We start from the raw sequence: 27,883 nt of genomic DNA on the forward strand, positions 1-27,883 counted from the left end.
GTTGCTTAAGCTGCATACTGTTTTCTCATGAAGGTCTTGTCTGGGGGTTTCTCAGTGCTATGACATAGGATGCTGATCATTGTTGATTAATTTATATGGTGCAGTGAATGCCTTCGCGTAATGAGGCCCAACCCATTTTGAATGAAGGCTTAGTTATGTCAGACCATTGCCATGGGCCCTATTCATGGGAGACAAAAACTGCATCTAGATATCTAACTGATATGCATTGCCTGGCAAGTCCCACAGGCCTAGCGAGGCAAGTCATCCGGTCCGAATGAGTCTGGCAGAAGCTAAAGTGACAGGGTCAATCGGAGCAGTTCCCAACTATACGCAAACAAGCAACAATGTGGAAGAATGAGCCGGCAATGAAAGGACTGCTTACCTCTCCCATCGTCCTCACAGCATAGTTTCCCTGCCCGTCATACATGAAAACAGGAAACGATGGGGGTGTAAATTCGCGCATGCTAAGTGGATAGGAAATTAAGAAGATTAGCGGGTTGCATTGAATTGCCTTCGGAAACCGACTAAGGCCAACCAAATATGAAATGAATGCATATTTAGATCAATGCCACTAGTAGAATCAGGCCGAAGTGAACGCAAAATCGATAGATTCAGATCTAGGTCTGGTTCGGTAGCACTTACAATTGCCTGCACATACCACATGGCGATGCGCCAGGTGTGATATCAGTAGCGACTGCAATGGCCTTGAAGTCTTGGTGTCCGGCGGCCTGTATAACATCGGACCATATGAGACTGCTTTTCTCACAAATTTTCGAGGGCAACCGCATGCATTGACCCTAGAAGCCATGTGGACAAGGAGACATCATATCAAGTACTTACGACCGCGGTACCAAAAGCTACCCTTTCCGCACAGGTCCCAACAGGATATGCGACATTCTCGACATTGGCACCAGCAATATACTCGCCTGTCTTAGTGAGAACACATGCGCCAACGCGGAATTTGGAATAGGGGCCTGCTCGATTTCAAAACTTGTCCCCATACGTAGATGGTAAAGAAAGGGTATCCTCCATGTGATCGAGGAATGATGTTTGTTGTGGAACATACAATAAGCATTGGCCTTTGCAGCGATGGCCTTGGACGAGAGTGTCTCTAGTTCTTGCATTGTAAGACCTGAAAGTGTTGCCATGGCTAAGGACAAAGTTTAAAGTAGTCAAGCGCACTTATAGAAGAACAAAAGAGCTTTGATGGACGGGCTATCTGGATTGTAGTCGCAGGTGAGGTACAGGGTCTCTAGTGGTGGTTCCGCAGCGAGCTGTTCCCAATTTTCTACCCCGCCTTCTGGAAAAAGTGGAAAGTCCTATAGGAAGTGGAAACAAGGCAAACTGTTGGATTGACCAGATTTTGCATGAATGTATTCATGGCGAAGTTCAAGGAAGTTAATCAGTCTAAACAATGATATTCCTTTCTATGCTTTGATCTATGTATATGGTATCCCAGCACCGAGTTTAGCGTCGTGGGTATCTGTGCCACATTTCAGAATGAAAGAACAAGGATTCCTATTGTAAAGATGCCAATACCAGATTGGCCCAGGATGTTGACTGCCGTAACGCAGAAGATGACAGAAGATCTATACGTCAAGTGAGGTATCATAAACGCGAGCAAGCTAGAGGAAGGAGGAGGAGGGAAGAGGGGGTGTTGGTTTGAAGTAAAAGTCAATGGGAAGACACGGGCAAGTAATAAACAATTATGCTCATGAGAAATAATTCCGCAGCCCTTCGTATATGGTGAAGATGAACGCTGAGCTGGGCGCAGAACGAGCACATGTAATACCGCAGCCTCGATACAATGCCCTCAGCCCCTGCTGCTTCCATAAAGCTCTGCCAACACTCCAGAATGTTTGCCTCTGACCACGATTTCCTGGGCTATTGATGTCCTCGGTCTGCATCCGTGATTTGACTGTATCAGCCGGATAGAACAGGAAATTGTAGCTTATACCCGCTGCGGCGCCTGCGATCATTTGTTGATAGATTGGAAGTGACTCAGAGTCGCGAGGCGACGCTGTTGAATGGTATTTCCGAAAGAAAGCGGATACTCCTTCATAGCCTCCAAACCAGGCAGCTCCTCCTCCGGTCTCACGGATCAACGTTCCCATCTGGCCCCTCCAGAAACCAAGAATACCGTCCTGACGAAATATAGCGGCGACGAGAGTCAATGGCCCGGGCATCTTGCTGCTAGAAGCTTCAAGCGGTACCTGCATTTTGCATTTGACGAGCTCAATCGGGGTAAGTGCAAGCGAGGTGATAGACCCGGAAGCAGCACCACTGAACAACAGAGCTGAGAAAGGCATAGAATCAGCCGTGGGGTAACAGGTGGCCCTTAGAATATCCTGAATGATGCGGTAGCTGAAAAAGAGGCAGCTATTCTCTATGGCAGCACCTGCCATTGGAGCACTAATGCCTCGGTAGAGCCCTCGTAGACCATCCGCCTGAATTGACTGGCGGAAGCAGTCCAAAGGGCCTTGGTACCGAAGTGGAATATGAGCTGGTTGTGATTGAAGTCGCACTTTCACAGTGTCGAAAGGATATTCTATGACCTTGCCAGCCATTCCAGCTGCCTAGATAAATTTGAGTGTGAGCGATATTCGTTTAGACGTGAAGAAGCCAAGCGCTTACAGATCCAAAGATTAAGTCTTTGAACGCCTCGAAACCTTGGTTAGGCGGCAGGACAGGCAGCTCCATTGATTTCTCATTGTCGATTGCAAGCACATGTTCTGCGGCCGCCATTAAGTTCAGAGAACGAGCTGTTGAGCTCTGAAGTGCAGGTGATGGAAGACGATAAGCCGCGAAAGAGATGGAAAAGGCGAAGGGATGTAGTGTAAGACCTATTGGTGAAGCATTGTATAGGTCTGATTTTCCAGAGGAGAAGGAACGGGAGGGTCGGTGTATATGGATTGGATTGATTTTGAATTATCTTCTGTGCCCGATCAACACTCGGTGAAGCCGCTAAGTGCGCATCGCTTATGAGTGGGAATAGGCCTCAAAGGCCAATGCACATGATTGATTGTGGAGACTTGTTCTGTGGCGCTCTATTGCGACCGTAAATCTCGCGAACGGGAGGTGAAATGAGGGAGGTTCGATTGAGGCATTTCTTTTTCAGGCGCCAATGGAGGGGATCGGACCACCACTTCAGCCGAGATCCGGTTATCTGATCCGTCTAAGATAACTTTTTCCTCAGAAATTTGCGAGCCGCTAATAAAAATTGGTCACTGAAAGATCGTAGTTATATTAACGTAGTGCCACCACTACAACTATTTTGTACTCTGCTCCGTACTGCCGTAGCCCGTTTTCCTTCGCACATCAGGGCCGGCTCTTCTCCTCATATTGTTACAAATCCGTCCTTCCATAGTTTCTTTTATAATTCTGCTGACAATGTCGTCGGCAATCCCAACCTCAACTGTCAACCCCGTCAAGGGTATGAGAAAGAATGGTACGATCTTATCCCCTCCGTCTCTTACATTACCGTACTGTTTCTTGAAAAGTTTTCAGCTGTTCTGCTGTCTCCTCGAGCTTGCTCCAGCTGACATAACTATCCGTTTCCACAGGCAAAAACTGGCACGACTCCAAGAAACCATTTCGTCCCACTTCAGGCCTGACAAGCTATGAGAAAAGGTTGGAAGCACGCAAGCGTCAGGAGGCAGTTAAGGAACACGAACGTGAGCTGAGGGAAGAAAAAGAGGCTGAACGGAAGGTAGGGAAAAGACGCAAAGTCCTTCATGGACTTTCTCCGTTGCTGACGATACTGGTCAGGCCCAAATACAAAAGATCAAGGATCGGAGAGCTGCCAAGGAAGAAAAGGAACGCTACGAGAAAATGGCGGAGAAAATGCATCGCAAACGTGTTGAGCGGCTGAAGCGAAGGGAGAAGCGCAATAAGTTACTCCACTCATGACAGCAGAAGAATCTCTCTCCGCTGTTGCTTCAGTGCCGTCTTGAATTATCTTCCTCCTACGGTCCTACCCGCAGTGTCCGATCCCGATGCACCACTGTACCCATTCACATTTGCGGCAGATACCAGGTTCTTTTCTTTTCTCTCAGTTCTTCGGTTCTTCAGATATTGCATTACTCGAGAAATTGGCGGCGATGCAGGAGTTGGGTTTATTTTTAGTTGTTTCAGTCTCTTCCTGACCTGATTTGTATGACATGCAATGTTTTGACGGAAGAATATCTCTGTGAATATAGGCCATGAATCAAAATGACATTCTCATAATCCTCATTTCCATCTTTTTGATGGCTTCTCAAGACATTCGCTCGATTAGAGCTCAAGATATTGATCGGGGCCAGATCTCGCATGCTGCAGCTATGTCATTGAGGAGGTGTGGGTATTAAGCCCTAGAGAGTCTACAACGCAAATCTAAATATTCCGATTCTGGGAATCTGAAGGATATCCGGCTATGTTTCAAAGAAGAGAAATAGATCTGACGAAGGGTGCCCGTCGATTTGTACAGATGGGGGCGTCGCGGCTTCTCGAACAAAATGGATGTCTGGTACTCTCCGTCCGACAGGCGCGGGTTCAAGACCCACCTACTCGATGACAACATCTGCTTCGCTCGCAGCGGACAAAAGACAGTTATCAGTACAGAAGCGCTTCCAAAGTACAATTAACTTGACCCAATCTTACTGTCTACTGGTTCAATGCATTTCGAGGAAATCGCGCGCACGATCGTCCAGCTGTCGAGACCCATCAGCCGGCTGAAATAGCGATAGACACAAATACAGCTACCTTAGTCTCATGACAGCACTTTCCCGCCAAAAATGAACCGCTCCGTCACTCCTGCCGATGCCAGAGGGTCGTTGCCAACTTGGACGGGAGCGCAAGGGTTAGGCGAGGCTGATGATAAACTGCTCAAGCCGACGACGCGCGAGACAACTCGATCGCGTTGGGGATCAGATTCTACCACGGGCTTGGTGTCTGGAAATGGAAAAGGCACTATACTTGATGGGAAACATAACAACCAGAGGACTGATTTCCTGATAGCACACGATGTACGCTCATTGAACGATCTAGAGCTCGTGAAGTCTAGAAGACAACAAGGAGAGGAGTAAGGTCGTTCCCAACGTCTATCGACAAACTATCTGACTTCAGCAAATGGCTTAGGCACTTACGATCCGCCCTGTCTACGATCGGCACTCTCGCAACAGATATTACACGCAGGTTGGATTATACATACTACAGTCTGCTTGAGAAGATCGCTGCTCTCACTTCAACATTTGCATCTTTTCAGGAACTCTCTGATTCCGCATCAACCATATTTGATGACTTTGAGCGGGAGACATCTGTGTTGGATGGCGATATTCGGAGACAGATTGGAGACCTGAAGGATTTTCAGCCCCATATGCGAAAAATAGAAAGGCTAGAAGAGCGTATGCGATCAGGGAAAAAGAAAGCCGACGCACTTGGGAAGAGACTGGAAGCAATCCGCAACCAAATCGATCTTTGGGAAAAAAGGGAAGTGGAATGGCAGACACGAGTCGGTCGACGGCTTCGAATCTTCTGGGTAGTTGTTGCTCTTAGCGTACTGGTTTTCTTGGTCGTTCTCATTAGCCAGAAATCCCCGGCAATCTGTGTTCCAGGATTTGAAAGTCCTGTACCCGTTGAAATGGGGGACAGACGCGCTTCTGCACTAGCCATCCATCTACCGGACCCAACTTCTGGCGAAGTATGGTCTCGAGATCACTCTGGCAGCGAGTCTCGTCCGGGATGTTATCGGAAGTCACATTCGGCCCCTACACCGACCTCTCCAACGTTCAGTGCAAAGACAACTCGTGCTAGCTCGGATCCCCTGAGAAAACTTGATGAACTTTGATGGAAGATCATAAATCAGCCAGCGACAGATGTTCTTGCTCGGGGTTATCATGCGTCACACTCTCATATTGTCGTTTTGAATTCATATTGTCAGGATACTCAACATGTGGGGAGAAAAGCTCCCAGAATTGAACGTGCGGCTTCACAAGGTCATCGTTTCAGCCGCTTGTCTTCTTCTTCTTATCCTCGACAAGCTCGATGTTGGATTCAGGAATTTCCTTCCCATATACTTCCAGAAGCCACTCTTGAACGTCCTCACTAACGTCACCTTGCACTGTAATTTCCTCGACCCCTGCGGGCGACTTCGTTACCGAGGAACCAGTAGCGAATTTCTTTCCCAGTTCCTTTGCGACTTTCTTGTTTTCCAAACCATGTACTTCCAACCCTGTGATAACGGTGACATGTTTGCGTTTGTTGCGCTCAACACGCTTGATCTGAATCTTGGCCGCTGCCTTCCGCTCGGCGTCGCGTGCTTCAGCAGCAGCAGCTTTCGCTTCCTTCTTGGCGGCATCTTTGGCTGCACGCTCCCGAACGGATACTGACAGCTCGGACAGATTGGAGCTAAGGGCTTCTACACCAAGAACCTCAGTTGGCCTCTCACTGCTGGTGATAGGCGACAAAGATGGACAAGCATACCTTCCGAGTACAGCCGCTGATATAAATCTGCATGATTATCCTTCAACCATTCTCCGCACTTCTTTGCGGTACCGCCGAATTCACAGTACTGGAACACTTCCGAGTTAATATGCTGCAATTATCTTGATTACTGCTGCCCATGCCCTGCTTCGATACGGCGAACGAGGGAAATTCAGGTGGACTGCTGACAGGAAGGCTGAATGCCCGTACCTCTGGAGGAAGTGTGCAGACTAGAGATTGCGAGATTCAGTTTTGCAATTATAGGAAATGGACCGAAGAGGGATATTCGCATCGGATTGAGGGCCATGGGACTTACCACCACAATAGACGACTTGTTTGGCCTGAACCTCGGCGGAAGAATTTTGCGCTACTTCAGCCATCTTGATATGAGTTTCTGAAATCTAAGCTCAGGCGATAGGTGTACAGAACAACTGATATTGACACAACGGAGCGCGGGGCCATCGAGCCTAACCGCTAATAGCTAGACGGTAGTCTGAGCTACGGTCATGTGACATAATTCTAATAGTGTGCTCTGGAACAAGTACTATCTAGCAGACGAAGTGATTCGCGCATCAGACTATTCGACTAATTCAACTTATGAGACCCGAGTCTATTGCAGGTCTTGTTGCTGTTCTGCTACATCCATGATTTCAGTCTATATATACCCCCCTGTGCAATTCTGCAAGTTCATCAAGTGGGGGCTCTGCAGTGTCCATTGCCACAGTAATCTAGTAATGTACCCCCGCGCGCTTGAACCCTTGCAGTGGCCACCGCTGGCGTTACTTTTCGGATAGGAAGGTACTCCATAGATAGATATGGCAGCATAACAACCAATAGACGACCCCACGCACGCAACGGTTGTGGGCGGAAGTTGGTCTGGATGTTATGCAGGAGCACAGGCGCTCGCTCATGGAGTCATGGTAAGTAGGTTGGTATGCATTGAGTTGCTTCGTTGGATCATACACGGAGTTCTGCTACAGCATCATAAAACTCCTACCATAGTAATATAGGACGAATAAGCAGATTAACTTGACTAATGGTTTGATTTACCCATTGAAGACTTTTCTCGCAAGGAGCTAGAATAAGAGTAGGTCAGATAAGGATAATAATGAGTTGTTGCTCTGTGGTACTCTCATTCCTGAACAATTCTTTACATCAGGCCTGAATTGAGTCTAGTGAAATAGAACAAGGATGATTACGGCGAGGGGCAAGTTGTGAAACTAAGATAGTCATGACGTCTCCGCCAACGCAACGGTGAGGTGGTAATTGACGAATCGCTTCATGGTATCCATGCGCGCTACTCCTTTACCACGGTCCTAAGATTGCGCTCAGAAGACAACCAAAAGCTCTAGAACTGAAATAGAATCCCCAATAATAATACAAATCCAAAATTGCCATTGCAGTGCTGATAAGAGATCTAGACGATTCTCGATGGAAGGCCGCATCTCCATTTAGACATGTCGGATATAGGTACGAGAAAACAGATTGGCCTGCTGTCACGGAAGCTCCCTTCTCGACTACCCCAATTCTTAAGGTTCTCATAAATAATCAAAAATTGCTGACCTGGCAATAACCAAGCAATTGGTAGGCTAGATGTAATACGGCCAATCGTCTTCTGTTTTAGACTTTGGCAATCGGGAACTGACAGCAGTGAAAGAATCTAGCTGCGCATAGCTTGGAGCTGCAATCCGCCGTATCAAATGCTTCCGTCTGTTGTGATGCTATCATTATTGCATCGAGACGCATCTATGGCATGCTGCATCGTGGCCGAGGGGGTGCACAGATCCTTCTACCCGGGTGTGGCACAAGAAAGCCCCGATCACCAAGCTAGTGGCGCCGCGCTACGGACAGTTGGACAAGATAGACAACATAGGACATGACAGCCCATTGGGAATGGAAGAGATGTGCGAGGTGCTTGTTAATGACATAACTCACGATTCAGCAAAACTTTCTCTAGAAAGGTGCTGGAAACAGCATTTGATGGCTCCGATAGAATCCGATAGACTAGACAGGGGAGAGGAGATGAAGTGATATTTGCATATTGCACCAGGAGACTTCAGTCTACTGACTTCGTACAAAGACAGATAAACCTCTCGCAGGTTTCTAACCATGCTCTCTAATGTAAATCGACCATTGGATAGCTAGGATTTCCAGTCTAATTTCATGCAGCAGACATGGTTCAAATTGCGTTATCTGTCGCTCAGTCTCCGAAAGTTATTTCATTTCGACTTTAGTCCCACTTATCTGTACCGTACATCCATGGCCATTCATCCCTAGACGAATCAGCGGCCTTCTATACAAAGGCAAAGTTAACAATGTCTAAGTATAAGTACCTACTACTACCTATATTTGTACGAGAGTACTATCTCCTTGGCGTCTCTCGGGAAACGTCCCGTCATACTCCGACAGCACCAATCCGGCGAATCATCGTATTTACTCTGTGCACTACGAAGTACAGACGCTACTCAAGCCGTAGCTTTGGTAGCTGTTCACAGATGGAAGTGCGTCTACTTTCGCCGATCGACACCATTTTCGGCTTCACTTTGACGTCTGGAGCTACGATAACTGCACAAGCAAGTTGGGATACTGAAAACCGTTAGGTAGTGGATCAATATCATCATGACTGCTGTGACAACCCCTCTGTTGTTATTCATACTTATATCTAAACCTACGTAGCATTACTTCATGGCTGCACCCGGCTCGATCGGACCATCTAATTTCATCAGCGACGATGGGATTCAGCATCCACTTCAGGAGTCAAGAGTAGGTCGATAGACCATAGATAATATCGCCCTCCTCCAGAACCGTCTTGCACATTTTTTTTTACTTTCTCTCCCCATGGGGGGTCCGTGGTATATTTTACGGAGTACACGGAGCAGTTTGTTGACCAACAGCGAGCCACTACGGACTATCCACCTGGGTACCTTTAGATTCACTTCTAAGTTCATTTAGCGCCAGATATGGGTGTTATCTAGAATAGGACTTGCCCAGCGGCCGCCTCCATGACTATCATGAATCTCGACCGCCAGCGCTTGACTCTTTGGGTCTGGAGCTCTTAAGAACTGATGGACAACCCCACTTGGACGCAGATGAAAGTTTTGGCAAGCCACCAAGATTACCTAAGAAAGACAACGGTCGCCCAATGAGATCATGAAACCTGCCGGCCTTTCCACACTTAACTAAGGTAGGTACCTATCATGATGAGACTTGACTGGTCGCCTGTCGTCGGTATGGTATGGTGGTGCTTTGTTAAACGTTCAGCCTGCCTAAGGTAGATTTCAGCGCTGGAGAGCTATTGACACAATATTATTATTGTGCAAACTAGATAACAGATGTATTCACTCCGTACCTTAGTATCAAAGGCTCATGGCGTAATTGTGTCTCTTACCCCTGGGGTACTGCCATCCTGACGTACACATCCATCTACCTTTCGGGTACCTTTGTCCTCGTTAGTAATTATCTCAGATAGTCAAGGTGACCCGCTCAGCATTTCCATCAACTATCTATCTCTGGTATCAACCTCCTTCTAGTACCCCACCCGTCGTATCTCTACACTCGGAACTCAAGTTGAAATCAAAACTCTTAATTATTGTCCGAGACTCAGAACCCGAACTCAAAACCGAAAGAAAAGAGGGGACTAAGGACCATGCAAACTGCAAACAGACATTAGCATCTCCACTTCTTCCGCCATGACCTCTTCCTTGTTTTGCCTTTCTCGAAAAAAAACCGCCACTTCCTATCGATAACTCCCTTACCTTACTCCTGTACTCCGTACTAACTAAACTCGTCCGTCTTTGACCCCTGCCCAGTGCCCACTGATGGATTCCAGGCTCTCGTTTGAAGAAGGCGATGCACGAAGGAAAGAAGGATGAGAACGAAAGGGCTTTGACGCTATTAACATCAAAACACTCAGATTATCTCCAATCTTAGTTGTCCCTCGAGTTACAGAAACTCTCATGGATCTCATGATCGATCATCCTCTCCGATCTATAAGTTCCTCCTTCGCATATGCTTCAAATCTGAGTTGCTTCCTCGGATCGTCAATTGAATAATTCTTCTCCTTTCTCTTTGCCTTTTTACACTTTTCCCTTTTTCCCTACCAGGCTTGCTCCCTCGTTCAGTTGTATCGAAGCTTTTAATATAGTTGTCAAACCACTTCCTCAAGTTTGTCTTCATTCTGAAGTCCTTTGACGACTGCGATCTCTCCGTCCTCAGTACGATGATTGCTGTGCTACCTGTCTCGCGGGAAAAGCTCTCTCAGTCTCCGCTGAATTTCCAGCGACGCGCCATGGCCCAAACTTATTACCTGGACTCACCCGATATCGCCATGTTCAAAAATCCCCTACACCATTACTCTCAGCGAGATTGTCCCAGTCCAATCACTTCGTCTCCCCCGTCCTCGGTTCCTCCCTCACCTCACTTTGCACCGACAACCGAGGAGCAGCTACCTCCTACTCCAGCAACCCTTAGCAGTTTGTCTCTCTCCGTGAGCAACGATAGCGACGACGAGATCATCCTACCTTCATATGATTCGAGCCACTTCAACGACTTGGATGAGCCTGTATCAGTTGTTGCCTCGGACCAGGCATCGGAGTCATTTGTCACAGACCCCCCTTGTTTGCATGTACATACACCAGCCGCTGATGATACTTCGGTTGAAGAGGAGCCGACCAGACATGTCGATTATCTCTCCCATGAGTGGAAAGAGGAAGATATTTGGGCTTCTTGGAAATATGTCGTTTGCCGCAGAGACGTGTACAGCAATGGCGCGAGATTAGAGAATGCTTCTTGGCGGACTTGGGCAAAATTGAAGAATAACTTGGGAACGGTGTCTCCCGAGACCCTCAATTGGTCAGTACCGCATGATCTCGCATTCCATAACCCCGGCAAAATCTGATATTAAAGTTGTGTCTATGTATTCTAACAAGTTTCACCAGGTTGAAAGATTGCGATGTAACATGGCTGTATGGTCCGTTGAAGTCCTGCACCAAGTTTACAAAAGCGCCGCCGAGTATCTCCCCGCCGCCAAGCTGCCTCGAAACCCCTTCGTTGTATGCGGACAGGAAGCCGATCTTGAAGAAAAGGACGGCGTCGGAGACTATCTTGCAACGATCGCTGTCTCAGCACACCCTCCTGCAACACGCAGGCGCTATCCTAAAGGCGCAAGAGGCTGCTTCTTATAGGACTCGGCCTTCTGTCTCAAGACCCGAACTTGGACCTCGTCTCACTCCGTCGTCAGCCAACCTTCCGGATGTTCCGCTCAGTTATGCCTCTACCAAAGAGTCGTCTGGGGTGGCCTCTCCTAGCGGGAGGCGCCGTATTCATTTCAATAACGAGGTAGTGCAATGCATAGCTATCGACGCCAAGGGTGCCGACGATGACGACGACGACGACGAGCAGGAGGAGGAGGAGTGGCCAGTAGGTTCGCAAGACGATGTTTTGTCGGACGAGGGTATCGTCATGATGGGACAGTTCCCGCCACAAGAGTCTGGGAGCCATAAAAGTACGCCGCGTGGCAGCTTCAGTAGCGAGAACAAAATAATCGCTCCGCTCCCCCCAACAACCCTCAAGTGTCGAGGAGACACGCCAGAACCGCCATCAGGCTCGATGATAGGGCGATGGACAGGATACTTTTCGAAATCGACTGTCGCGTCTACATCTTCCGTACCGTCTGATCCGGCGTTCAGCTTCTTTTTGGACGGCGAAGATGACCATCTGGATTTCTGCTGGCAGCCGAGCCAGAGCCAAGGCGTCACAGACGGAAATCAGCCTTGGTTTGTGAATCCTGAACATGAAGAAGAAGATCACCGACATCAGCGTTCGACCTCCAGTTCGAGTAAATTTCTGGATGAAGGAGAGACCTCGAATGTCAGCATATTTGATAGGGTTGTTGATACTGTCAACACAGCCAGAGACATTGCTCATGTGATATGGAACGTTGGATGGCGAAGGTGACATTCTAGCATGGGCATACTGGAGCATGCCTTGAGCCCATTCAGCTGGATGGGCATCGTCAGATGCTGACCCGAATTACTTATACCCAGCATATATGTCAATAGAGTTTTGCATTCATTGTGGCGTTCGGAGGCATTTTTCCATATTTCCGGTTGGCTTCGTCATTTATTATATACCTGGATGTTTTGCGTCGAATATCAGAAGATTGCGGTGGGAGGGTGTTTCTGGTGGCTCTTTGTATCTAGGTTAACTCACGACGAATACGAACATGATAACGATAGTATAATATTTTCGTGATTTCCCTTCTTTTGAAGATAGAGAAAATCATGCTTACATCTCTAAAACCGCTTATTCGAATGAAAGTCCCAAGACACCTGAGCCACATTGATGGAGAAACGTGCCACCCATGCACAAATGACTCGATCCTCCACAACCATCATTAGAGGGCGGGGTTTTGGCCGAAGTCTTCCATGATGGTTTGGCTGACCGACATCTCGTAGTCATTCTATTTACCAATTCCAGGGCCGAGCTACCAGTCATACATAGCATCAGACGAGCTTCAGTAATCAGCAATTAACAGATATCGGGATATCACATTGGATGATCTGGATCGAAAATTGTCTTCTACAGCCGTACGCTCATGAAACGTGAGTGTCGATTGTCGTTGGAGGACACTTTCGGAGGTCTTTACTGTCAAGTATACAAGGGAGGCGCTTCTCGGAGTTCGATATCGTGCCATAGCTGAACAAGCACGTCAGTCCGCTGCGGATGAGCTGTTGAGCTGTCGGCTTCACGGGTGGCTGCTGCTGAATGTTATTTGCCGTCATATACTGATGTGATCGCTGCTTGTTGCCTTCTTAGAACATCTTCGCACCACCTGAGTGAACTGGAGAATTCACTGCTGGACCATTCAAAATTCATGAAAGCATCATACATAGTCAATCGGATTTCCTTGACTAAGCGTACTAGCAAAATATTGACACTCCCTGACATATGAAATGAGACGGCACGTTGTAGCCGTCACAGAGGGAACATTAATCTGATGACTATATACAAATGTTCGGAGAAATCAACTATACAATCATCAATTAGCTCGTTATGAAGACTTAGGAAATATCGTAGCATTGCTGCTCACATTTGGGTATCACGTTAAACACGAATCGCTTCCAACTTCAAGGATTCTCACTCCCGTCGGCCTTCCCCAGGCTTGATAACACCAAGGCAGCGAAGTCAAGGAGCCTCGGAATGTGTTACTTCGTCCAAGATTGATGTGCAAACTCCCAGAACGGCGCCGTTGCTTATTGAAGGCGGGATCTTGGTGAAGTTCAACTTTCCATCTCGTCGGTAGATTCTTGGAAGGTCTCCGGGAAAAATCCCGGTGGAGGCCAGATGTCGGCAATAGACGGCGGGTGAACCAGTGGCTGAGATCCGACCAAACGATCAGGATCATGACAAAATGCCTGGAATGTACTGTCATCTAGAAACCCAAAATCCTTCAAGCCTGCCTCACGACTTGTAGCCCAATCAGTCGTGTCCAGATATGCAAGGTCTTTGAAAATAGCATCAATATCACTGGGTGCAGTCTGACCATCGGTGATAGATGTACCAAGCTCCCTACTTGAATTTGGCCCTGTTTGTTGGGACCGGTCACTGAAGTTGGCATTGCCAGGTATGGTTGGATTAGAACTTGAAGAATCCGGGGTCGGTGGGTGAGGGTGACTTTGAGCTGATGGAAGCAGCGTCGCTCCTAACTCATTTGCTGAATTGGACTTGCCAAAAATCGAAGAATCGCCCCCCGTTTGTTGCTGAAAGGATATATCCAGCATGGAAAGGTCGCCAGTATCCATTGTCGTATCCTTGGGAGTCATATATTGGGCGTCTACAGGGATGCTTATGCCGAGTATAGTGGAGGTATAGTCGGAATCGCCTGCACCAGGCTGGAATCTTCGGATGTTGGAGTATGTTCGGCTGCCATCTGGTGGATTTCGGGTTCCTGGCGCTGCACCCATTGTAGTCGCAATTTTGGATACAGCGTCGGACAAGGCATGTCTGTTTCTTGAGAAACTGTCCTCACAGGACGTCTGGAAAGATAATGAAGGTCCCGGCACGTCTCTGAGGCGATACGACTTTTCAATAGCTGTGTTCAGTGAACGGTAGAGGGGCCATGCAGAACCAAGTTCCTGAGTTCGTTGGATTAACGCTTCCGCCCATCGCGCGAAAGGAAACGTGTCAGACTCGATCTTGCTTTGCAAAACAGATGCTTGCTCGGCGATGGTGCGTAAAGAAAACTCGAAGATAGGGGGGAGGCTGCACGTAGGAAAATTTTCCAGATGTTGGGTAATCATCGGCAGGACGCGGAATAAGAGTTTCTTCGCACCTTCGATGGCAGGCCGCTGCGAGCGATGCAGATCGAGCTCCTGGGGAACAATACGCAAATACAACCATAATAGTGTAGCAACATACGTCAACCCTAGATAGCTCTGATGAGGGAGTAGAGACGAGTGGCGTTCCGGATAGATACTCTCAGGCCCAATGAGACGGCATCCAAGGGGCAGACGATCGTCCCATTGTTTCAGTTCGAGCACCAGTTGTTGCGCAAACGTATGAACATTAGGCACACCGACTGCGTCACGGGCTATTTTGTTCAAAACACTAGCCAGCTCCACCAGCCGGTTGAAGCAGCTAAGGGCAAGAAGGGGGCCGCGTCGAGGTGTCCTTCCCTGAGCTGTTCCTTTGGAGGGCAGAACGTCAGCCCACGAATTCCATTCTTCCAGGCCGTCTTCTTCCAGCAACCCGACAGTAGTCAGATCTCGAGGGTGCATGCAAGGTCTCCGTGCTATTCGAAAGGAAAGTAGAGAATCGACAACGAAGCAGCCGAGGAAAACAGCTTTCCCTTGCCGCAGCTCGTCGGAGCGCCTTATGTCTGCAGGTGTGCCTAGATTCATGGAAATAGCCATGCGCACCGCTTGACCGCTTAGCAGCCAAGCGGCCGTCCAATTTTCAAGCCCGATGTTCACCAACGTCAGCAACAGAAGCGCCTGCACATGCCCAAGCTCGTAACGCGCCGTTTCGGAAGGTATCAAGCCCCGAGCGATGGTGTAATATTCCTTTGTCGTGGCGAGAACCTCGAAAGCCCCATCCCGCGCATTGGGTCGCGAGTGAGAAACGGTGTAGCTAAGAACTGCCCACAGTGCGGCGTGGTCACCGGATCCAGGTGACATGCTCTCAACAGACAGAGGGGGGCTTGCGTAAAGATAGGATGCTCGAAGAATATTATGCTTCGCCACGATCGGGAACCAGGAGTGAGTGACGGCGAAATAGGTGTCCAACAGCTGCGATGTTTGCGGAGGAAGTTTCAGAGGTTGCACTCTGCCAGTGGATTGCGGTGCCGACACGGCGCCACCTGACTGTGACAATCGAGGTCTCTTGACATTTTGGGAAGAGGAAAGTCCTATCACCCGTGGCGCGTCATGCGCCAAAGGTGTAGAACTGCAATCAAGTCTGAAACCCCATCCGCTCGTCGAGTCCAACGAGCTGGTATCGTTTTCGTCCCGTGGCCTCTTGCTCGAACCATGCGATGAAGACATATCGGAGTGCGACAACATTTTCTCCAACGTGCCATAGAGGCGGCTGGTTTTCCAGGACTCGTGCAACGTTTCTGAAGCACTGTCGTCCATCCACAAGCTCAAAAGCTTATCCCTCCGGCCAGCAGAGTCAGCTGTTGTGCCCAAAAGGGCCAGCATAGTATCTTCGAAGCCATCTATATTGCAGATCGACAGAGCCCAAAGCTTCTCAAGACCGCGAACGTAGCCCTCCGGCAGACCACGTTTCTTGGCATGTGGATCGTACGAACATGTCTGGCCAGAGGCTCGGCAGGCGGAACAAGACGGTCGAAGGCCATCGCATTTGTCCTATATGCCAAAGACGGTATCAGTTACAGCCCGCCGCATTGGACTATGTAGGAAGATAAAAGATCGAGGAACAGGAACAGCTGATGCGTAGAGGGACCAGGAATGGGACAGAAAATGAGCTAACCTTTTTGCTCCGACACCTATCGCAAGCCCGTGAAACCCTCTTCCTCCGAGGGACTTTTGGATCTGGACTTTCGTCCATCTAGGAGGAATCAATGACGGGCAGATCTGCACGCCATGTATGGGGCGGAGGAATGGACAAGAGATACAGAGCCTTGGAAGCAGACGATCAGACGACCAGACGAACGAAGAGGTCGGCGGACGGAAATTGAGAGAGAAGCAGTAGGAATCAAATTAACGACAAATAGTCACTGCGCAAGCGGTCAAACGTGTCTGTTCCTTCTCGTCGTGACTGAACACTCAATGCTTGTTCAATATAGTAAAGGAGCGAATTTCTTAGGCGCATTCAGTGGGTTAAAAGCTGTGTATCACGGGGGAAAGCGTGGACAGGAGCCGACCACAGTTTTCCATAGCCACTTGCAATGACCCTACCAACACATCGACACTTCCAGATCGAGGATAAGACTCTGATCGCTGCAGTGAAACCCATTCCGAGGAAGAGGCGGACGGGTTTTAGCGAGAAAGCGTTCGGGAAGAGCTCGGCAAGTGGCCCAGGAAGTGAGAAAACGAGAACACTGGTGTCCGTCGGCTGCTCCCCACATTTGGCTCTCCACGGTTCCCCACGGCGGCATGTGGGAAGACGAAGCCCATGTTATGATCAGTATTAACCATTATTATTGACTTGAATCCTACAGATATCTGCTCTTCAGCGCCTCACGGCGGCTTGGTCCTAATTATTGAAGGGAACTAAGTGCTGCATCAACGGTGCAGTGTGGTCCATCTCTCAAGTACTAATCAATCTGCTCCCAATGAATTATTATTCAATCACAGTGCACTCTCACATACTCTGCAGATACATATTATGATGATCCAGATTCACTGGACGATCTGGATCAAGTCCTCAACGGAGTACGACACCCCGAAGTCTCGATCCTTGTGCATTATTACGTGCCTTGGACTCTTGCCAGCTCCGAGTTCAGGCTCATTTCCGAGCAGATAAAAGCGAGGAGCAGCATGACAGAACTAGGAGAGATGATTCCACCAATCATGACTTTCCTGATGAAGGGTTGATTGTTGAACTGCCGAAAATCGGTGCATTGATGTGGTGTCTGCCATTATGTGGGACCTAAAGGGCACCGATTTCGTACATACTCGAATACGGAGGGAGTCCGACCGACTCAGGCCGACCAAAAGAAATTGGCACTCTTGAGTTAGTCGACAATCGAGACTTGAAAAATCGCCATTATTGAGCTGCTGATAAGAGGTAGGAGCTGGATGCTGCTTAGTCTTTTCACTTTCTAGTCGCCCTGTGAAGCTGTGGTACTAAGTACGACTACAAGTACAACTCTCCGTGTCAGTAACCATGTGCCGAGCTCCCCCGGCATCCCGAGTCGGTACCAGAGACCCAACCACGAAGGATTCGTCCACTCTGAGTGATCCCTTACATCGACAATGTTGTATCTCAAACAATGTCCAGAAATTTGGTCCTCGACCTCGTCAAAGAGGGATAGAGTCTTTAAAGACCCCGTGATGTTAACTTGGCATGAGGCCTGTTAATACCGTTATAGCTGTGGTGGTACCATATACGATCATACAGATGAGAGTACTAAGTATTTTGATTTCCTGCTCAGTTCTATCCGCGTGTATTGTTGGTCCATGAGAACATACGGACGCGTTATACCGTCAAGCCGTGAACGCTGTCTAGTTGATGACGCGGAAAAATGTAACGAATGTATAGGATTGACAATAAAATCTCTTCGGGTTCTTTCCACTGCTATTTTCTCAGCTGTCGATATTACTATCTCGCAACACCTTCAAAGCACCCAATATGACTCTCAATCGCCGGGGCAAAACTCTGCCCTATGCTCCAAGCTGTCCTTCGACAGCATCTGCCCCAATTCCTCAATGTGCAGAAACTTCCACCCGAGGTAGTGGGTGTCATATTCACATATCTTACGGCGCTAGACCAAGTTTGCTTCTCGCTGGGTTGCAAATATCTCTTTGCTTGTTTTCATTCCTTTCTCCAGGCCCACGATCTACAGCTTGCCCAGCTCCTGCCACCCGAAAAGCGACAGAAGCTGTATCAAAGCAGCCTCGAATCCAACTACTCCACCCACTGGAGAATAGCCGTTGGAAGTACTGTGGTGCATGCCGGAGTCTGCACCTCATTCAGCATGGCAAAATCCATGACGGACGTGGCGCTCTTACCGAAAGCCACGTTGCTCTGAATGTCAATCACTCCATTGCCAAGATGAGTGCATGGCTTACGCTGGCGAGGTCGAAATCTGTCCCTGCCTCACAATCTCATTCCTTGATAAGCCTGCCTTGATAGAAGCATGCAAGCATGCTAGCAAGCAAGTGCATGATGGGTGTCGATATTACTCCAATAATGCTCTGTTTCACGGGGGCTCTAAGGAGAATCAGGGCGGGCTCTGGCACGACTGTGCCTTCACTCATCATCCTTTTATGGAGGCCAAAATCGAAACTTCATTCTGGTATGATGAGAAAACTCGGACTTTGCGCGTGGAAACGTTTTGTAGGTTCAAAGAAAAGTCCCCATAAATACTAGCTTCAGGTATGAAGGCTCGCTCGAAGTGTCCCACATCCGGCCACCAGAAAGTAGCTCAGGGTATTCTTTGATAAAGCTGGTTCACGCTTCTCAGGTTAGCGTCAACAGTCTTAGGGTCGTCTGGGAAGATACAGATAATGACAACCAGCCGCGTTCCTTCGATTTATCTGTTATAAGAAATCTGGGAACTAGCAAATGGCAGATAGCACGTGGATTCGGAAACGTCGCAAGTGACTTGTCGCTCATTATTGGATCACGTCTGTTGCTTCTGCCGCTCCCGGATCAAATTATTTCTGATATAGGTAGGTGCTAACAAACAATACCATTGTTCTGATACGTTTGGCACACTCGCTGGTGCTTCAGTGCCTAACGAACCTCTCGTCTCCCAGTTATGACTCTAAACCTTATTCTGTAACCCTGCACTCTTCCGTTACAGCAGGATGTTCCCAGTCACAGCCTATTCTCTGGGACCACTACTTGCTGTTATACATATCCAAAGTTGCTAGCTACGGCTGGAAATTACAGGTACATTCAGGCAATATACGTGGAACAATCTGAGTGTGACGATCTGAGAAAAGAGATGGCATCGGCCACATGGATTGAAATACATCTGAGCTCATCTTAGCTTCGCCCGAGGGTTACTAGTCACCGACCCTGCGTAGAAGGGTGAGCTCGTCGCCGGTGGCCCCCCGGCCCTCATCCCCAGTAAACCTCCACCAGCCGCTCTGCCCTAAGCTAAGTGCCACATCCAGTATACAAAATTCACAAGTCAAAGCAAATATCTACACATAACTCCCGCAGTTAGTACACTCCCACTCCTTGTCATCCGCGTGGTCAGGTCGTTCCCAGGTTACCAAGTCGAATACCGGCCCCATCGGTACCTTGGCCTTCCGGGTTTATCTGATTTCTCGCTCTCCGAGGAAGGCGCAGCTTATTGGAGGCGATCGCGAGTTGGATGATCCGGTCTACGAGAAGGAGAATGCAACAAACATGGGCAATGCGTTCGAGGATGGGTCCAACCAGACATTATGAGATTGAGTTATCAGTGTTAAAGGGAACTTAGAAAATGGTACTCGGGAGAAGAAAGGAAAAGAGGAACAGAAGGGCATGAGGGGGACATTGATTTTAAAAGCCTCTGTGAACACATTATCTGGGAAGGCATGGAGTAGCCAATTGCTCGAGTGGATGTCACTTGAGTATCTGTTTGAAAAGAGCACATAAGAGAAAGATGGAGATCTACAACTTCGGCTGCACTGGGCAGGTGCTCTCAAAAAATGATGTCAGTTAGGAAGCTTGAAGAACTATTGAGTCTATGCTCTCGACAGGCAGGGCCATCTATAACAGTTTTCTGGGAGAACTAAGTTATCACCTCGATGAAGAGAGTAATCTATCGTGCAACTGTGTACAAGCAGGAGCTTATGTCTAGCTCATTGTCTACATAAAGAAGCACAGCGCGGATCCGGGAAGACTTTTTATTACCCAGTCAAGTATGAAATGATTGTTCCTCTTAACTAGTCGAGTACTACGTTCAACTTCTGAATAGCGTTCTTCGTTAGCCCACGGGGAGTTTCCCTTGAGGACCAAGGCTTTTGAAGTGCCGATTAGAGAAAAACTTCGAAGGGCACGGACACTGCCTGAGCCAAGCCGCTGGCAAATCGGCGCTTCGACAAAAGCCTTGATATTCAAAGCAAGCAGCTCAAGAGACTTGTGTCTGGAGAAATATAGTAACTTTTGGATGCGCGGTATCAAGTGCTACCCTCTGGGTTCTCAACAAGGTCTGCCGCAAATACAGGCACCGTGGCTACCAAACCTGAGCTCCCCCAGCTGAGCCATGACCATTTTCCCTGAGATCATAGACGATCAGTCAATACTGGTAGCTCAATGCGACGCTCCGCCGTCGGTTTGCGAGTAGGGGTATCACGCATTGGTATTCTGGTACGATGTCTCTGGGTACGTTGTAACCTCCGACTCGAAATATCGGCTATGAACGATTTGCTAGAAGGCATTGTTTAAAATATACCTCTTGTGGTCTGGAGCATATTCTGCATGTGGATCCTGGCACAGATCGACAACAGGCGGAGATCGTCACACTGCTGATCACCATTAATACATACATGGGTATACATAGGGTATAGCCTATGTCGACGGTTACTAAAACTACTTGACTAAGAGGGTGTCTAGACAACCATTTCTAGCGTAGTAGAAATAGTAGTTGCAATATTTGTTCGACAGCCTATTTAGTAATAGAATAACCATTCAATAGGTTGAAGATGACTGAGCGATTTTAACAATTGCTAAGACTGCACAGAACCCTAAATAAGTATTTATGTACATAAATAACCCTAACAGACGGCTGTGCAGCCCCCACACGTGGCTAAAACCTTTGCCGCCGTCCGTCCCCCAAAGGCGGTGAGACGCGGCAGATTGACCGTCTGGGGAAAAATGAACGGCAAATGGTCCATCCCAGATCCATGCCCACATTTGACTCGAGACAGCGATCTTCATACTGAGGCACGTCGCCGTCTGAGCTATAAAGTCACTAATATGTTCCTTACTGTACCCCCGTACCTCCTCATCCTTCGGCCCTCTAAGTCTCCACGCGTGCCGCAGCTGTGAAGTTGTGAAACTTCTATTCGCGGCACGTTAACTTGACTGTGAGATCACCATTGTCGATATTATCCCCAGAGAACCTCTTGGTTCCTTAACTCCGACCACGCACTGTTATCTTTCACCTCGTTATACTTGGAATACCAAGTTTTCACCAGTGCAGGTCATTGACAATTCGACTTACCGAGAGATGGCGCCCCAAAAAGTAAACAACTTTGGTTAAATTGGACAACCATTCTTGATTTCGCTTCCAAAACAGTACATATCCCACCGTCCGCAGAGATGATGCTCCCAGGTTCGAGCGTCAATACTCCCCGGAGATTCGATCGCGATGCCTCCTTAGTACTGGTTGGCATTCGAGGATGCGGAAAGCGCTCTCTCGGCTTCGTCGCTGCCACCGCTCTCAAACGCCGTTTCATTACAGAGGATCATTACTTCAAGGAAGTTACTGGGCTCACACGGCATGAGTACCTCAAGCGCCATGGCAGTCAAGAATTTCAGCGTCGTGATATCGATGTTCTCAAGAAGATGCTCGACAATCATCAATCACAGTGTGTCATTGAGTGCGGTCTTGGTAGCCTCACTCGACCAATTCAGGAGCACCTTCGTTTGTATTTGGCGAAGAACCCAATCGTGTACCTTGTTCGTGACATGGATCTGATCCAAAGTTTGCTAGGTTTAGAGCATCAGGCTGTTAAGCTGCTGTGTGAGGGAGACCCTCTGCACAGAACTTGCTCGAATTTCGAGTATTATAACATCGAAGATCGTTCCAGCGTGGAGGCTCAAATCGACGGAGAGACATCTGATCGCCGATCTGTTAATTACTCCTTCAAACTCAGAGAGGCGAAGGAGGACTTCACCCGCTTCGTACGTTTTGTCACCGGCGCGGATGTGGACCAACCTGGCTACGACTCGCCTTTCGTACTGTTGGAGACACCCCCGGAACTTCGATCATTTACTCATGCAATCTTTGTTCGCTCCTCTGATCTAATTGAAGGAGTCGTCGACTTGGCAGAGCTTGAATCTGGTGGAGATGCTATTGAGCTCTGCGTCGACCGCTGGGGTTCAAGCATGGCGAGCACCATCAGCAAGCAAGTTTCTTTGCTTCGGAGGAATGCCCGGACACCAATCATACTCTCCGTTGATATAACAGCATCCGGAATCGGCAGCGGTGACCTCATATCGGCGCAGATCTCAGAGCTGTATTTCAACATCTTAGAGCATGGCTTAAGGCTGGCGGTGGAGTACTTAGCAGTCGATCTGGGCCAAAATCAATCGTTGTTGAACCAGGTGATTCGCGACAGAGGTAGAACCAAGATTATCGGCCATTATCTTTTCGAGCCGTCCTCTTGCGTGACTTGGGAGGACGAAGCATGCCTTTCCCTGTATCTCGAAGCAGAAAAGCTTGGTTGCCAAATCGTGCGTATTCTTCGGGTGGCCACTGAGCGCGAGGATAACGCAGCTGTGGGCAAATTTATCAACAAAGTCCAATCCTTACCTGGTTCACACCCCCCGGTGATTGCCTACAACATTGGCAGCCTTGGGAGGACCTCCCAGGTGTTCAACTCGATATTGACCTCCGTGACCCATCCGGCTCTCAAACGTCGCACAGGCAATGTCAGGGATCCCATCATTACTTCACGAGACGCCATTCAAGCCTTGTTCCAGAGCTATACGCTAGACCCCTTGCAATTCTATATCCTTGGAGGGAACGTGGCGTACAGCCTGTCACCTGCCATGCACAATGCTGCTTTTCGGCACTGCGGCATGAGGCACACGTATAGCATTCCCGAATCTCCTTCTCTTGCGGCGCTTGATCGGCTGGGCCGTGATCCGCATTTTGGGGGTGCGAGTATTGTGCAGCCGTGGAGAGTGCAGGTCTTTCAGAAACTCGCATCCAAAAGCAGACATGCTGAAGCTATTGGTGCCGTCAATACCATCATGCCCCTGCGTGCACGCGCTGATGGGACGATGTTTCCCTTACAGGAGCAAGCCAGCCGCCGTAACCAGGCGGGGCCTGTTCTGGGATGGTACGGAGAAAACACAGACTGGGTGAGTATCATGACTTGTATCAATCGTCACCTGTCTCCCCGTAATACGATCAGCCCCTTGAAATCAACAGGCCTGGTTATTGGAGCCGGTGGCATGGCTCGGGCCGCGATTTATGCTATGCTTCGGCTAGGTTGCCGAAAAATCTTCATATATAACCGAACCTTATCGCGTGCGGAGGGTGTCGCACGCCATTTTAATTCCTGGGCTGCATCGCAGGTGGGCTCAACCCAAGTAGTACGGGTGTTGAAGTCCCTTGAAGATGAATGGCCATTGGATACCTGCCCGCCATGCTTAATTGCCTCGTGCGTGCCAGCAGATCCTGACAGAGATGAACCTCCAGCCAACTTCGAAATGCCGACACAGTGGCTCGGAAGTCCAACGGGCGGCGTGATTTTGGAGGTGAGCAACGTTCATCGCGTTTGATCTTGAAGAACCCTAGCTGATCAACTTTCATTGGAGCAGTTCGCATACAAACCCTTGGATACGCCCCTGCTGCGGCAAATGCGCCGGTTCCGAAGTGAAACTGGAAGGCCGTGGATACTGGTCGGAGGGTTGGAGTTAGTCTCAGAACAAGCGGTCGCACAGTTCGAGCTCTTAACAGGACGGAAGGCACCTCGCCGATTGATGACCCTTGAGGCTCTTCAGAACTATGTCGGGGAGAACGGTTCTCTCGATGAGAAAGAGATTCAAGCAAGACTAGGCTATACTTAACAATATATTATTCTTCAGATAATAGAGAAAAGTCCCATTGTACATAGAGTACAAGTACATCGCCCATGTTACGATCCGACAGACTGCCTGATTTAGTAGAGTATAGTGGACGTTTGAAGCTATTTATTCAACTATCTACTATAGTACGTAGGCAAGGTACCTGAGCAGTAGTAGTCCCTCATTTGAACTTGCAAGTTGAAGACCTGTTATACGCTTGATGTGTAGAACCGTTAGAGTGAAATACGACCGACATCTGAAACAGAGATAAACAAAGTAAGGACGCGAGTCGCATCTTGACACACAGGGCGGCGCTAATACTGTTGGAGGTTCGTCACGTGCATGGTGATTGGAAATGGCCCAGTCCGCAGATCTTGTTAAGGCCATGACGAGTGTTTGCCTGTCTGAAATTGAGCCATGTGTGTTAACAACGCCAGAATGGTTCCCTGGTTCTCACTATTCGGTAATTCATGATCAATGGGAAACAAAAAGGCGACCCTCCTTCCCTACCGCAGGGGTTCTGGGTCTTCAGAAGCGGATTTCTTTGATATCCCCGACGAGCCATGTCTTGCGGTTGCGAAGCGGCAACTAAGACGCATTCGGACCTGGATTTTCTTCGCAGTCTTCATCATTCTGATACTCTGGTTTCGCCGTGAAGCCCCTTCGTCTTCTCCTGTTTCGCATATCGACTATACTAAAGTCGATTGGTCGCGTTACGCCTACAGTCAGTATGCGACGTCGAGCGCATATCTGTGTAACGCCGTGATGGTGTTCGAAGCTCTGGAGCGATTAGGTAGCCGAGCGGATAGAGTTCTTTTCTATCCCGAAGACTGGGATCTGTTCGTTGCAGATGACCATGACAGGGACAGCCAGTTGCTAGAGCTCGCCAAGGAGAAGTACAAGGCGTTGCTGGTACCTATTAGTGCGGAAATGATCAAGGCTGGAGGAGGTACGTGAGTCCGGGTTCAGAACCGCAATTCGGCTTTTCGTCAAAAGCAGAGCTGGTCTAACTCTGATAACAATCGACACAGGCTCTGGCGAATCTTGGGATAAGAGTATTGCGAAACTGCTCGCATTCGGCGAAACAGAATACGATCGCGTCATACACATTGATTCCGACGTTACCGTTCTCCAGAGTATGGATGAACTCTTTTTCCTCCCACCAGCCAAAGCCGCTATGCCTCGGGCTTACTGGGCGCTCCCGGATACAAAGCAACTATCGTCCCTGCTGATCGTGATTGAACCCTCTTATCGCGAATTCAAAGCCCTCATGGAGAGTGCTCAGCCAGCCCTCCACGGTCAAGTGGAAGTTGATTCGAATGAGACACAGAGATATGATATGGAGCTGTTGAATAATCGCTATGCAGATTCGGCCTTGGTGCTTCCGCATCGGCAGTACGGCCTAGTTACCGGCGAGTTCCGCAAAAAAGATCACCGAAATTTCTTTGGAAATGACTATGAGACTTGGGATCCTGACAAGGTCCTGGCAGAAGCCAAACTTGTGCACTTCTCTGACTGGCCTTTACCAAAACCCTGGGTGCTTTCAAACCAGAAGCTGCTTGCTGAGATTCTACCCAAGTGTGACTATAAACCGGGCACAGTGCAAGAAAGGGGGTGCCGTGATCGGGAGGTATGGAAGTCACTCTACCAAGACTTCCGTCAAAGACGAAAGGTTTGCGCAAAGATTCGCACGATTCATACAATATTTCGCTAATCTGGTTTATATAGGACATTTGTAAACTACTTAGTTACCCTGCTCCCGATTGGCCTCCAATAGAGAGGCCTCACTAGGACCATCTCCTCGGCTTTTTACGGATTCTTCTGTAGCTATCATATTTTCATTCGCGACATATGGAACGGCGTTCAGGGTCAGGCATACGCAGTGCCAATTTGCTTTGTTACATAGACCAATCATCATCCAATGTATATATCCAGACAACGGATCTTTGGTGCTTTTTTGTGAATTCAATTCGACAGTTACCGCTACCAAAGAAGCAATGCAGACAATCTGACTGTATTGTACCTTCTAAGAAGGGCAAAACAAAAATAAACCACCGAGGTGAATGCAAGAGCTGTTAACTCTCGGATATTGAGTGAGTATAAACTTAGTGGACAAGAACGACCACGAGCAAGCTTGCCCGGCTGCTCGAAATGACCGGGTGGCACAGAACTTGAAGGCCCTCCGAAACCTGCAAAGTCGGATAGCATATGGTGATATGTTGATTAATATGGTTTAGTATTGATAGCCATGCGTAGTATGGAGGTACCAGTTGCAGAGGCCATAAGACTCTTGTTGACTATCTTGTGGGCGGTAAGTCACTAGGAAGTGAGCTAAAAGTCAGAATCACTGGCTCTGTAGGCACAGCCAGCGTGGGGTATGATCGAAACCGTTTGGATATAAGCTTAACAAGTACAGTGCCTGATGCGAAAGCGCGGAAGACTTGTTGATTTGAAGCAGAGCGTGTCGGCGACCCCAACCATGGCAAGTAGGCTTGACAGTTCTAGACGTTTGTTATTAGGATTGACGTTCAAGTCTCCTGCTGCGAATCTGTCATGCATGCCAGGGCACTTATAAGTCCCCAGGACCAGGAGTATTCGTCACCACCGCCGCAAGGAGGATATCACCGCAAGAATACGGCTGCAAGAACCATGCGGCACGTTTTCAAATGACAGCAGTCCAACAACGATTGGGAGCTGCGCGTATTGAAGGCAAGATCTAGCACTCAAGATCAATCATCAACATTCAGCTCAGGTAACCCATTGCCTTCCTCCACCACTGCCAGATACCTCGCTGCTCCATAATACTCCCAAATTCCTTGACGGACTCAACTTCAGATAGTCCTACGTGCGGTATAGTTGGAGTATCTGAGCTTTGAGAACGTCTGTCTGACTTCGAATATCCGGTTTGATCGTCTCTTATTACCGCTCCTGGCCGGCTAACAAGCTGGAAATCCTTGTAGCGCAGGTTACGCACCACATCGACCCACGACTCCACGGAGTTCATATCCCGAGATTCAACATACATGATCCCTGGACAACCGCCAGAGCGGAGGAGTACGAAACAGTTGTGCGTGTCAGCTGCTCGTTTCAAGGCAGACACTTTTTTACGAGATGTGATGTGATGGGTCCGGATAAGGGCATTGTGGAGCATCTTGACCATTGGAGGCCATCAATTAGAGGTAAGTAAGCGGTCGTGTCGCTGGAGACAAGGAAATGTAACAGATATTAAGTGCAAGGAGGGAACCTTGGGGGCTCAAAAACATGATGGTTAAAAAAGGCTCAGGGTTGTTTGTTTGATGCTGCCATCTTTCACCGCCCTGATTCCACCATATGGAGATATGACGTCACAGATAAAACGATAAGGGGTACAACTAAACTAAACCATTTCTAGCGTAGTAGGAATAGTATAGAGTATATGCGACATGTTTCCAACATCCTATGGAATCATGGACTAATCGGTAGCAAGACTCAGACACGACTGTTCATTATTGACTGCTATATC

At 48.5% G+C, this 27,883-nt stretch overlaps 8 protein-coding genes across 8 annotated transcripts; 5 read left to right on the forward strand and 3 right to left on the reverse strand.

Moving 5' to 3' along the window:
- Nucleotides 1–248: 248 nt before the first annotated feature.
- Nucleotides 249–2,745, reverse strand: amcA (putative mitochondrial ornithine carrier protein AmcA/Ort1; the record flags this gene model as incomplete). Its single annotated transcript, XM_033559362.2, has 7 exons — nucleotides 249–290; nucleotides 383–464; nucleotides 643–728; nucleotides 841–974; nucleotides 1,067–1,150; nucleotides 1,871–2,576; nucleotides 2,635–2,745. The coding sequence occupies 7 exons, from the start codon at nucleotides 2,743–2,745 to the stop codon at nucleotides 249–251; spliced, it is 1,245 nt and encodes a 414-aa protein (XP_033415253.2).
- A 645-nt stretch (nucleotides 2,746–3,390) lies between these two features.
- Nucleotides 3,391–3,909, forward strand: ALT_9386 (CGR1 family protein; the record flags this gene model as incomplete). The annotated part of the gene is made up of 3 exons (XM_033559364.1): nucleotides 3,391–3,448; nucleotides 3,564–3,709; nucleotides 3,769–3,909. 3 exons carry the CDS (start codon nucleotides 3,391–3,393, stop codon nucleotides 3,907–3,909), a joined length of 345 nt encoding a protein of 114 aa, XP_033415255.1.
- An 863-nt stretch (nucleotides 3,910–4,772) lies between these two features.
- On the forward strand, nucleotides 4,773–5,824 carry ALT_9387 (uncharacterized protein; the record flags this gene model as incomplete). The annotated part of the gene is made up of 2 exons (XM_033559365.2): nucleotides 4,773–5,059; nucleotides 5,116–5,824. 2 exons carry the CDS (start codon nucleotides 4,773–4,775, stop codon nucleotides 5,822–5,824), a joined length of 996 nt encoding a protein of 331 aa, XP_033415256.2.
- A 157-nt stretch (nucleotides 5,825–5,981) lies between these two features.
- tma22 (putative RNA binding protein Tma22) lies at nucleotides 5,982–6,839 on the reverse strand (the record flags this gene model as incomplete). Its single annotated transcript, XM_089600604.1, has 3 exons — nucleotides 5,982–6,394; nucleotides 6,460–6,555; nucleotides 6,776–6,839. The coding sequence occupies 3 exons, from the start codon at nucleotides 6,837–6,839 to the stop codon at nucleotides 5,982–5,984; spliced, it is 573 nt and encodes a 190-aa protein (XP_089455101.1).
- A 3,839-nt stretch (nucleotides 6,840–10,678) lies between these two features.
- ALT_9389 (protein phosphatase regulator REG1) lies at nucleotides 10,679–12,414 on the forward strand (the record flags this gene model as incomplete). Its single annotated transcript, XM_033559367.2, has 2 exons — nucleotides 10,679–11,310; nucleotides 11,397–12,414. 2 exons carry the CDS (start codon nucleotides 10,679–10,681, stop codon nucleotides 12,412–12,414), a joined length of 1,650 nt encoding a protein of 549 aa, XP_033415258.2.
- Nucleotides 12,415–13,739: 1,325 nt separating this feature from the next.
- Nucleotides 13,740–16,157, reverse strand: ALT_9390 (putative C6 transcription factor; the record flags this gene model as incomplete). Its single annotated transcript, XM_033559368.2, has 1 exon — nucleotides 13,740–16,157. One exon carries the CDS (start codon nucleotides 16,155–16,157, stop codon nucleotides 13,740–13,742), a length of 2,418 nt encoding a protein of 805 aa, XP_033415259.2.
- Nucleotides 16,158–21,903: 5,746 nt separating this feature from the next.
- Nucleotides 21,904–24,384, forward strand: ALT_9391 (repressor protein; the record flags this gene model as incomplete). Its single annotated transcript, XM_033559369.2, has 2 exons — nucleotides 21,904–24,072; nucleotides 24,136–24,384. The coding sequence occupies 2 exons, from the start codon at nucleotides 21,904–21,906 to the stop codon at nucleotides 24,382–24,384; spliced, it is 2,418 nt and encodes an 805-aa protein (XP_033415260.1).
- Nucleotides 24,385–24,858: 474 nt separating this feature from the next.
- Nucleotides 24,859–26,095, forward strand: ALT_9392 (glycosyltransferase family 8 protein; the record flags this gene model as incomplete). The annotated part of the gene is made up of 2 exons (XM_033559370.2): nucleotides 24,859–25,330; nucleotides 25,413–26,095. The coding sequence occupies 2 exons, from the start codon at nucleotides 24,859–24,861 to the stop codon at nucleotides 26,093–26,095; spliced, it is 1,155 nt and encodes a 384-aa protein (XP_033415261.2).
- Nucleotides 26,096–27,883: the final 1,788 nt, after the last annotated feature.

This window comes from Aspergillus lentulus (assembly GCF_001445615.1).
Source record: "Aspergillus lentulus DNA, contig: Alt17, strain: IFM 54703, whole genome shotgun sequence".
NCBI classification, from domain to species: Eukaryota; Fungi; Ascomycota; class Eurotiomycetes; order Eurotiales; family Aspergillaceae; genus Aspergillus; species Aspergillus lentulus.